Below are 12,275 nucleotides of genomic sequence, written 5' to 3'. Positions count from 1 at the left end.
CAGGCGCACCTTCTACGTCCACACACACAGGTGCACCTTCTACGCCACACACAGGCACACCTTCTACGCCCACACACAGGCGCACCTTCTACGCCCATCACACACACTCACAGGCGCACCTTCTACGCCTCCACACACACACAGGCGCACCTTCTACGCCCAAACACACACAGGCGCACCTTCTACGCCCATCACACACAGGCGCACCTTCTACGCCCACACACACAGGCGCACCTTCTACGCCCACACACAAACAGGATCACCTTCTACGCCCAGACACACCGGTGCACCTTCTACGCCCAGACTCACACAGGCGCACCTTCTACGCCCACACACAAACAGGCTCACCTTCTACGCCCACACACACACACAGGCGCACCTTCTACGCCCACACACACACACAGGCGCACCTTCTACGCCCACACACACACACAGGTGCACCTTCTACGCCCACACACACAGGTGCACCTTCTACGCCCAGACACACACAGGCGCACCTTCTACGCCCACACACAAACAGGCTCACCTTCTACGCCCACACACACACACAGGCGCACCTTCTACGCCCACACACACACATGCGCACCTTCTACACCCAAACACACACAGGCCCACCTTCTACGCCCATCACACACACTCACACAGGCGCACCTTCTACGCCTCCACACACACTGGCGCACGTTCTACGCCCAAACACACACAGGCGCACCTTCTACGCCCACACACACAGGCGCACCTTCTACGCCCACACACACAGGCACACCTTCTACGTCCACACACATAGGTGCACCTTCTACGCCACACACAGGCACACCTTCTACGCCCACACACACAGGCACACCTTCTACGCCGACACACACAGGCGCACCTTCTACGCCCACACACACACACAGGCGCGCCTTCTACGCCCACACACACACACAGGCGCACCTTCTACGCCCACACACAGGCGCACCTTCTACGCCCACACACACACACAGGCGCACCTTCTACGCCCACACACACACAGGCGCACCGTCTACGCCCACACACACAGGCGCACCTTCTACGCCCACACACACAGGTGCACCTTCTACGCCCACACACACACACAGGTGCACCTTCTACGCCCACACACAGGTGCACCTTCTGCTCCCACACACAGGCGCACCTTCTACGCCCACACACAGGCGCACCTTCTACGTCCACACACACACACACAGGTGCACTTTCTACGCCCACACACACACATAGGCGCACCTTCTACACGCACACACACAGGTGCACCTTCTACACCCACACACACACAGGCGCACCTTCTACGCCCACACACACACAGGCGCACCTTCTACGCCCACACACACAGGTGCACCTTCTACGCCCACACACACAGGTGCACCTTCTACGCCCACACACAGGCGCACCTTCTACGCCCACACACACAGGCGCACCTTCTACACCCACACACACACAGGTGCATATTCTACGCCCACACACACACACACAGGCACACCTTCTATGCCCACACACACACAGGTGCACATTCTACGCCCACACACACACACAGGCACACCTTCTACGCCCACACACACACACAGGTGCACCTTCTACGCCCCCACACACAGGCGCACCTTCTATGCCCCCACACACATAGGCGCACCTTCTACACGCGCACACACACAGGTGCACTTTCTACGCCCCCACACACACAGGTGCACCTTCTACTCCCACACAAACACACACAGGTGCACCTTCTACACCCACACACACAGGCACCTTCTACGCCCAGACACACAGGCGCACCTTCTACGCCCACACACATACTGGCACACCTTCAACGTCCCCACACACACACACAGGCACCTTCTACGCCCATCACACACTCACAGGCGCACCTTCTACGCCCATCACACACTCACACAGGCGCACCTTCTACGCCCACACACTGGCGCACCTTCTACGCCCACACACACACAGGCGCACCTTCTATGCCCACACACACAGGTGCACCTTCTACACCCCCACACACAGGCGCACCTTTTACGCCCACACACTGGCGCACCTTCTACGCCCACACACACACAGGCGCACCTTCGACGCCCACACACACAGGCGCACCTTCGACGCCCACACACACAGGCGCATATTCTACACCCACACACAGGCGGACCTTCTATGCCCACACATACAGGCGCACCTTCTATGCCCACACATACAGGCGCACCTTCTACGCCCACACACACACACAGGCGCACCTTCTACGCCCACACACACACAGGCGCACCTTCTACGCCCACACACACACAGGCGCACCTTCTACGCCCACACACACACAGGCGCACCTTCTACGCCCACACACAGGTGCACTTTCTACGCTCACACAGGCACCTTCTACGCGCACACACAGGCACACCTTCTACGCCCACACACACACACAGGCGCACCTTCTACGCCCACATACACAGGCGCACCTTCTACACCCACACCTTCTACACCCACATACACAGGCGCACCTTCTACGCCCACACACACACAGGTGCACCTTCTACGCCAACACACACTCCACTCGTGACTTGAAGTCCCTAAACATTGCATCTGGGAGTCACTAGCTGACCCCCACCTCCTGTGGACTGGTATGCAGCACATGCAGATAGACCAGCACCGCAAGCCCACAAATTGCACTTCGTAATACTTGTGGCAGAACCCATATAAGGATTGGCTTCTTCAGCCTTCAGCAAAGGTGCACCATGAAGACACCCATCTTTTGTTGTGTGCCCATCATCTTTCGTAGATAGAAGGATGCTCACCATGACAATGTATTTAGGTGCACAAACGTAAACTACAATTTATAGAAAGGCTGCAGTGGAACTAGGAAATTAATACCAAAATTTTTTTTGCGTCAAGTTGTTAGTTTTGGCATCAGTTACTCCTTCAGATGAATGCAACATTTTTTGACTTTGGGTCTGAATAATTGTAAACAAGCAGCCACAATAAAATCACATTTCCAAAACATCCACCTTAAAAAAGATAGATTTAATAAAAAGCATAAACTCAAAACATGACTGCAGCCAAGTGTTTAATGGCTCATTAGTTCTGTCATCTGATCTTAGTCTGGAGAGCATTGATATTGATGGGACCAGGCACCCGGGGGGGGGGGGGGGGGGGGGAAATCCTACAATTATTCCTCAATCAACATCCAGTGAACCTCAAATGAGTTGTTCAATAATGCATCCCACAAACTGAAGGCTACAAACTCTCCCTACACAAAAATTGCATGGAGTGTTCCATCAATTAGGGTGTCACAGTGGTTAAGACTGCTGACGCAGCGCCAGGAACCCAGGTTCAATTCAGTGTGGAGTTTGCACTTCCTCCCACAAGATGTGCAGGTTAGATGGGGTTACGGGGATGGGGCGGGAGAGTGGGCTAATAGGCTGATCTTTCAAAGGATCGCTGCAGACACTGATGAGCCAAATGGCCTCCTTCTGCACTGTCGGAATTCTAATTGAACTTCACTCGACCATGAATCAATACCGACATAGTGAATATATTTTCAGACACTGTGGGTTACAGAAAGGTTTTGAAAGAATATTTATACATTCAATAGTTTATGAAACTATTCAATAAAAGGAGTCATTTGTTCCAACACGTACATGTGCTTTATTGATAAAAAACATTGTGGAGAAAATGCCCCACATATTTCACTAAATATCCTTTTAGATTCCAACCCCCCCCCTACCGCCCGCCCCTCCAATAATCTCAGAAGAGTTTAGAAAAAGTCACTGTAGATTTCTGCAGCTTCTGGAATTCATGTTGTTCTGATTGTAGGTGGCCTCGCTTCACAGAGCATCGGTAGGTGGACTCCCTTTGCTATGAGTCCATTTGGATCCACTGGTACTGTTCATACTTTGTGAAGTGGTATCGCTCCCAACTTGAGTGGAAATACTTTCAGTGCCTGCTACCTCCACCATCACCTATTGTACAACATTTAAAAATAAAGTCCATTCCATCAAATAAATTTCATTTCCAATCCACTAAGCCCACAATATTTAGCTATTGTGAGATGTTTCTTGAATCTGTTCATAACTAGTATAATATACATAGGCACATGAAACACTCATTTCTTCCTGTGTACCAACATAGAGACCAATTAAGTGTTAATCTTAATATTTTATTGGGTAAATGCTTTAAAATGTAACAATAGTGTTAAAACTACTACATTGTTCCACAATCCATGTCTCACAGACCCACTGATCATTTTTATTATAAAGTCCCTCCCCCCACCTTTTGACTTACAACCGTACTATAAATGCCCATTTCAACAATCATCACACTAATAGTAATTGTAAAATTTGAAATGTGGAAGGAGGATCTAGTCATAATGGAAGGGGGTTCTTCACATATATTGTGGTGCCATTATTCAACAGTTACTAACAAGAAAAAAAAACATTTTTTGGGCACAAGCTACTCCAGGTAGCCGTCGACCCAACATCACTGTAGCATCAGTAGGTAAATCAGTCTGCTGGTGACAGTGTTAACTCATCTCATCTTTAACATATATATATATATATATATTAAAAAAAAACACTAAAATAACTTAGAAACTAGATCCAAAAAATTCTGAAAAGAATTGAATCAATGTACAAAAAACCGTCATACATGTGTTGTTACAAAAGTCTGAAACAACTCTCTCGCTCTCTCAGTGCGATTGACAACCAGTGCAGTTACTGGGTCCAGAGTAAAATTAAGAAACAAGAGTTCAAACAACAATGGTAAAAATAATTAAACGCATCTTTAGTATAAAGATTTTCTGCTGGTCTCTAAGATACAGATTAAAGAAACCCTTAGGTCTGAGAGGCACGCTATGGGGCTTCTTCGATACAGCCACTGCATGGCAAAGTTACCAGTCATCAATGTTCAACAGTGCTCATTGAGAATCTTCAAATTAAACTTAATTGAATCAATGCTACTAGCAAAACCAGTTAGAAATTGTACAAAAATAAAAAACAAGTTGTTAAAACCTCCTGCAGTAGCCTTGAAGGACTGGAAAGCAGGCTTAATTCACAGCAGCATTAGATCATGGCTGGAGGCATCTTTGGTTCGGTCTGAATGACAACGTGATGTAACCTCTACTGCACAACAGTATATAAAAATTGAACATGTTCAAGAGGTGGCAGGTAATGTAACAGCCCCATAAAAATATTAAATATCTAATGCTTCAGTTTAACTATTTTTCTCAAAGGACAAAAAATGACCAGCATGGACACATCGTCATGCTCCTATAGCTACACACGACGAGATATGTCCCGTTCCACCACGCCATGCAGGGAAGTATTGCTGACCTGGTCCTTGCAAGGCTGCAGGATTTTATTTATTTATTTGTTTTCATCATTATTACACTGGTAGTAAAGTTTTGTATAATATCTGCATATATCAAGATTATTCTGATATGATCTCGGAGTCAGCATGACCAGTCACGTGACCCATTCAGAGTCGTATAGCACCATTTTTTTTTCCCCACCCCCCTCTAGTGAGCTCAAGGAAAGGATGAGCATGCCGAGATGATGGACATGATGTTCAGAAAAATTCAGTAAACTAAGTTCCACTTGGCAGCCAACAAGATTGTTCAGTTTGTGCTATTTTTGTCAAAATTAAGGCAACACAAGTGAAATATAACCATTTCTTTTGGACAATTACTGTGGATGCACTACTCAAATTCTTTCAATGTGAATAATGGAAGGAGTCATCTCAAGCTGTAATGTCACACAGAACTGGTTCTTATAGGATGGAAGCAAAATCTTACCAAGTCCAAGAATCATACCATTAATCACCATTTCTTCTACACATTTGAGGATATTCAAAAAGGACAACGGTTTTCTTCAAACTGGTATTAATTTTACAAATCAACCCATTTGAATATATCCAATAAAATAAACCATTAGTGAATACTTGAAATTGCTGTAGCTCCTTCATGAAGGAGACAGCTTTTACTATAGGGTCTCAAACTTAGCTGATCCTTTCTAATTAGCCAGATTTTTGATAAAAATGCCTTCAAGCTAAAATTGAGGTTACAACTGATCTGAAAGTTCAAATATATAATTTATGTTGGTGTATACTGAATTATTTCAAAATTATGTAGCCATATTAAAGGCAAAAAATTAAAAATATTCGAAGTTAATGAAATAATAGGTGTGAGGAAATGCTATCGAGGTATCGTCTCCAATTTAATTCATTTTTTTAAAAAAATAACAGTAATCTAAAACAGCTTAATCTGGTCTTTAAACCACTACAAAGAAACACTGCCCTTCAATATCAATTGTATAATAATCCCATGTACACGTAATCTAAATTCTCAATTTAGATAGTCACCTGCAGTCTTCTGTTTCCTGACACAGCATAGAGTTCAACAAATAAAACCATGTTGCTAAATTTCAAATTTCTAATTATTTTACCATACTGAAAAAAAAACTTGGCTGATCTGAAGCCTGTGAATGTTCCCAATTTAACTGTTGGATTTGTGGCAACTGAAAGCAGACATCTAAATTAATCCATATCTGATCATCTCCTGCTTTGTTCCTGTTAATTGGAAAATTTACAGGGTCTTTAAAAAAAAAAAAGTTGCTAATTTAAATTTCAAAGCCTGACCATAAGTGGCTGAGCAAAATAAGTTTTACACCGATTGTGTTGGGAGCCTCAGGTTGCACAAGTACTGTGCATTAATATTTCCTGAGTTTATAGCACCATGTTTGCCCAGTCACCTAGAGTATCAACTCCGTCTTTTCTAGTATAATTATAACCCCTCACATTGACTAACGCAATCGCAATCCTATTGAAGTTCTAAGCATTGAAAAAGTAAGTTATAGTTAATCATCTATAAACTAAACAGCTAAACTACATCGGTTTTACCACTCAAAAATCACAGGTATATAAAGAGGTAAACCGAAGAATTACAGAAAGCCTAGCTAATATCTGGAAAAAGTCAATGTTTATATTTTCCGAAAAGAAAATCCAGAGCTGGGAGAATTAAAAAAAAAAAACAGATATTAATTTTGCTGTATTGCCAAAGCCAAAATGAAATTCCACCAATGGCATGTTCCCTGATAGCTCAAGGATGTGTGTAATGGGGATGCTATTTACATGGAAAGAAATGATAAACTTAGTCATTAGCTTCACTAATTCGAAACTCCAAGTTTGTTATCCCGAAGGACGTTCTGAGCACATAATATATATGGTCTCCAGTGCAGTCTTATTATATACCTTTCTTTAAATAAAAAAAGTTTTCCCCATTATTCCTGGGGAAAACAGCAAGTAGTTAGAGATCGAGGGTACACAAATGCGATCACAATGATGTGCACTCTTGATCTGCATATGTATATTAATGCACTTTAACCCATAAACCAAATTACATTTATTTTCACTCCATGCAAGTTTTGAAAAAAAAGACTTGACAATTTTGTCACTGGTCCCACGATGGAAAATTTTTCCCCACAAGGGAAAAAAATTGCATATATACATACACATATAATATACACTATTATAGCGTATGAAGCATATTTTTGATTAGTTTCCACCTGACAAGTATACCCAATAACAATTCTGTGGAGGAAAGTTGGGAGGCCAAGTACCTATTTGAGAACCACACTTAACACTTTGATACTTCAATGTAGTAATTCAATGTAGCCCTTTTTAGAAATTGTTATCCTCTGAAAGCTGCATTTTAAAACAAAAAGTTTAAAAGTCATTTATACTAAAATAAAGGGATTTTTTTCAAATCAAAAGCAGCAATACTGCAATGATTTGTACCTCCTTCACAGCATTTGAAACTACTTTATAGTGTACTGACTTCTATGAAAGTTTATTCAATCGTTGAAGAAATGTAGGTCTAATATCTGTCCAGGAAGAAAGATACTATTTGAAAAAACCTGTTCTTGCAACTTACAGCCCAAGTCATTTCAACTCTCCTTCCATTCATCCACAGGTTTAGAAAATTTTGGGAATGAAGAAACAAAATGTGACAACTTCATTGGAACTTATTTTAAAAAGGGCACGCTGAAACAAAATATATTGATTCATAATTATGAGATGTTACCACCCATTGCCAAAATGACATCAGCTAATAGCTGCATGCCACTTTGGCAACGGAAACTATCATCATAAAATGGTACAGTAATAGAGATAGCTAGACCAAGAAGGGGAAGGGTCCCCTGGGAAGAGGTCCGCTGAAAGATCAAGTGACTGGTCATGCAAGTCATTGTCAGGAATAATGGTTGTACGGTGGTAGAGGGTGTGCAATGCCATTCTGGTAGTGGTGATGCTGGCGGTGAGCTAGATACTCTGAGTAACTCAGTGTCATCTTTTCACTATGATACCTGCAGTGAACAGAAAAAAGTTCATTAGTGATTTTCAAAAAAAAGGTTTGTAAAAGCACTCAGCCAACTGCAGTTCTATCCTGGGTCACAGGATCCCCTTCACCACCAAATGACTCGAGAAACTAGTTTCTGAGTTCTTTGAAAGGAGATAAATGTACATATACAGGCACAAAGATACCTATGTAAATAAATAGAACAGAGCTGTGGTTTTGGCATAAAGGCAAATGACGATTAGTACTCTAGATACTTACCTCAAAATCTTTACACCAAGACAGCAATTAACAGCGCTATATCCTATCTACCATTTATTCCTCGTATTGTACTCAAGTTGGATTCAAGCAATTTGATTCTTTTTTCTATTTCCTCAATACTACATTCAAGTGTCAATCTACCATGTCAATGACTGTTCTCAAAGTCTACTCCAGGACTTGAATATAACCTAACCGGACTGGTTCAGTTTGGAGTGAGTGCTATGTTGGCACTGGTGAAACTTTTGAATCAAATCGTAAACTGAGGTCCGAAGAGCAGGGATGTTCTCTTGTCCTAACATTTATCGCTCAACCAACACCACCAAAAAAGTGCTAATCGATCATTTATAACATTGTTTTTGTAGAGCCACTAGAGTAAATCATTGGCTGTGAACTGTTTGGGGAAATCCTGAGGGCATGGGAAGTGTTGTGTAAATACAAGTTCTATTTATAGATGGCTGGAATTATAGTGAAACTACATTTAACCTCAAAGTTTGGGGTTATTTAAAATGGTGAATGGTAATCCCCCAAATATCTCCATGTCTATTTTATTCATTAAATTTCATCTTTTATTTAATCATCAACTTTTAGCCCATCAAATGTCGAACTTTTGTAGTTCTGATGAAAGGTCACAGCCTTGAAACTCTAACCATCTCCCTTTCCACAGCTACTACCCAACCTGCTGAGTGTTTTTCACTATTTTCTGTTTTTATTTTCTAAGTAAATATTGCAATCCAGCAAACTGAAGATCATAGGCTTTGTTAAAAGTGAGACCAAAATTATATTGAGGACAAAGATACTCCATATTCACTACACCTGTTCCTGTCACACTATAGCTGGATAGGAAAATTACATTTTTGATATTACTACAGCCATTTAGTATTTATGTCAACTTACAAAAAGCAGGAAAGAAAAGGACATGATAGTTAGATTACATGAAACCTCTACATTATTTTTAAATCCCTCGCTCCAAGGCCTCACCCTGTTTCATCTCAATGTAGTGCAAAGGACACACAACTGAAGCATTTTGCAATGGTCTTCAGTCCGAGAAGCCGCGTGGATGATCCTCACAGATGCCCGTCTTCAGCCAATTTGATTCACTCCATGTGACATCAAGAAGTGGCCAAAGGCAGTGGCTACTGCAAAGGCTTTAGATGCTGATGATGTTCCAGCAATAGTACTGAAGACTTATGCTCCAGAGACTGCCACATCCCTAGCCAAACTGTTAAGAGTACAGTTACAACCATGCATCGGTCCAGCAATATGGAAAATTTGACAAATATGTCCTGTAGACAAAAAGCAGGACAAATCCAGCCCCATTAATAAGCACCACATCGACCTACTCTCGATCATCGGCAAAGTGATAGAAGCGATCATCAACAGTGCTATCAAGGAGCACTTGTTAAGCAATAACCTGCACAATGATGCTCAATTTGGGTTCTGCCAAGGCCACTCAGCGACTGACCTCATTACAGCTTTGGTTCAAACATGGACAAAGAGCTAAACTTCAAAAGTGAGATGAAAGAGTGGCTTGCCCTCGCCACCAAGGTATCATTTAAGTGTGGCATCAAGGAGACCGAGCAAAACTGGGGACAATAGGAATCGGGGGGGGGGGGGGGGGGTGCTCTCTGCTGGTTGTAGTCATACTTGGCACAAAGGAAGATGGTCGTAGTGGTTGGAGGTCAATCATCTCAGTTCCAGGACATCACTGCTGGAGTCACTGTCCTAGGCCGAACCATCTTCAGCTGCTCCATCAATGATGTTATCTCCATCATCAGGTGAGAAGTAGAGATCTTCACTGGTGATTGTACAACATTTAGCACTATTCATGACACCTCAGATACGGAAGCATTCCATATGCAAATGCAGCAAGACCTGGACAATATCCTGGCTTGGGACGACAAATGGCAAGTAACATTCATGCCACACAAGTGGCAGGCAATCACCCTCGCCAACAAGAGAGAATTGAACCATTGCTTCTGAGTCAGTGACATTACCATCTCTGAATTCCCCTCTGTCAACATCTGGGGGTTACCATTGACCAGAAACAGAACTGGACTAGCCATATAAATACTGTGGTTGCAAGAGCCCATCAGAGGCTAGGAATTCTGCAGTGATTAATTCCTCGAAACCTGTCCACTAATTATAAGACTGAAGTTTGATGGAATATTCTCCACTTGCCTGGATGAATGCAGCTCCAACAACACAAAAAGCTTAACACCATCCAGGACAAAGTAGCCTGCTTGATTGGCAACTCACCAACAAACATTCACTCTCCACCAACAATGCAGAGGGGCAGCAATGTCTAACATCTACAAGATACACTGCAGGAACTCACCAGGCTCTTCAGGGAAGAATCTTCCAAACCCACACCCATGACTATCTGAGGACAAGGACAGCAGATACCTGGGAACACCACAGGCTGCAAGTTCCCCTCCAAGCCAATCACCGCCCTGACTTGGAAATATACCGACATTCCTTCATTGTTGCCGAATTAAAATCCTGAAGCACCCTGCCTAACAGCACTGAGGGTGTGCCTGCACCACATTTACTGCAGTGGGGCAAGGCAGCAGCTCACCAGGGCAATTAGGGATGGGCAATAAATGCTGGCACACCATGAATGAATTAAAATCCCCCCCCCCCCCTCAATATCTCCATAATCTCTTTTCTTTCGACCCAAAACTTCATAATCTCCTTTCTCCACCCCCACATCCATAATCTCCTCCCCACCCCTCTGGAATTTCTTTCCTAAACACCTCCACTTTTCTTTCCTCCTTCAAGATGTTCTTTAAACATAACTCTGACTCAGGTTTTGGTCATCTGCCCTAACATTGCAAGGTCATCGCTCAACGAAAGTCAAAGCACAACACTAATTTACATTTTACCTCAAATTAGGAATATGCATAGCCACAGGTCTGTCCCACCAGTGTGCAATGAAAACTTAATCTCAATAACATTGTAATTTTTCTATACGGAATGCTTGCCTTCATTGGACGGGGTATAGATAATAAAAACCGGCAAGTCATGCTACAGTTGTATAGAACCTTGGTAAGGCCACACTTGGAATATTGCGCACAATTCTGGTTGCCACACTACCAGAAGGATGTGGAGGCTTTGGAGAGGGTGGAGAAGAGGTTTACCAGGAGGTTGCCTGGTCTGGAGGGTGTTAGCTATGTGGAGAGGCTGAATAGACTCGGACTGTTTTCATTAGAACGACGGAGGTTGTGGAGTGACCTGATCGAGGTCTACAAGATTATTAGGGGCATGGATAGAGTGGATAGGCAGGCACTCTTTCACAGGGTGGAAGGGTCAGTCACCAGGGGGCATAGGTTTAAGGTCCATGGGCCAAAGATTAGAAGAGATGTGTGAGGCAGATTTTTTTACGCAGAGGGTGGCGAGTGCCAGGGGAGGTTGTGGAAGCAGATACGTTAACGGCGTTCAAAAGGCATCTTGACAAACACATGGATAGGATGGATATAGAGGGATATGACACAAGGAAGTGCTGAGGGTTTTTGGCAAAGGTTGGTATCATGACCGGTACAGGCTTTGAAAACCGAAGGGCCTGTTCCTGTGCTGTACTGTTCTTTGTTGATGGCACAGTAGAATGAAATGCTTATAGGCTGGGTGATCAGTTACTTGGGGTGGCACGCATGGGACAATTGGTTCTCTTTGCATGTCTCCC

General features: G+C 43.6%; 1 protein-coding gene across 4 annotated transcripts in view; it reads right to left on the bottom strand.

Moving 5' to 3' along the window:
* Window positions 1-3,644: 3,644 nt before the first annotated feature.
* The window catches only part of LOC140421200 (nuclear protein AMMECR1-like), a 157,655-nt gene continuing 149,024 nt past the window's right edge, over window positions 3,645-12,275 (bottom strand). For 2 of the 4 annotated variants that reach the window (XR_011946691.1, XR_011946692.1), the window contains exon 7: window positions 3,645-8,345. Coding sequence is in view for 2 of the 4 variants with exons in the window: in XM_072505724.1 (XP_072361825.1) it covers window positions 8,231-8,345 (115 nt within the window). In the remaining 2 variants the exon portion in view is untranslated. The remainder of the gene's footprint in view (window positions 8,346-12,275) is intronic. The other 2 variants (XM_072505724.1, XM_072505725.1) reach the window with 1 other exon arrangement.

This window comes from Scyliorhinus torazame, chromosome 5 (genome assembly GCF_047496885.1).
Source record: "Scyliorhinus torazame isolate Kashiwa2021f chromosome 5, sScyTor2.1, whole genome shotgun sequence".
In the NCBI taxonomy this organism is placed as follows: domain Eukaryota; kingdom Metazoa; phylum Chordata; class Chondrichthyes; order Carcharhiniformes; family Scyliorhinidae; genus Scyliorhinus; species Scyliorhinus torazame.
The sequence above is the reverse complement of the archived record's forward strand: the minus strand, read 5'-3'. Positions and strand labels throughout refer to the sequence as shown.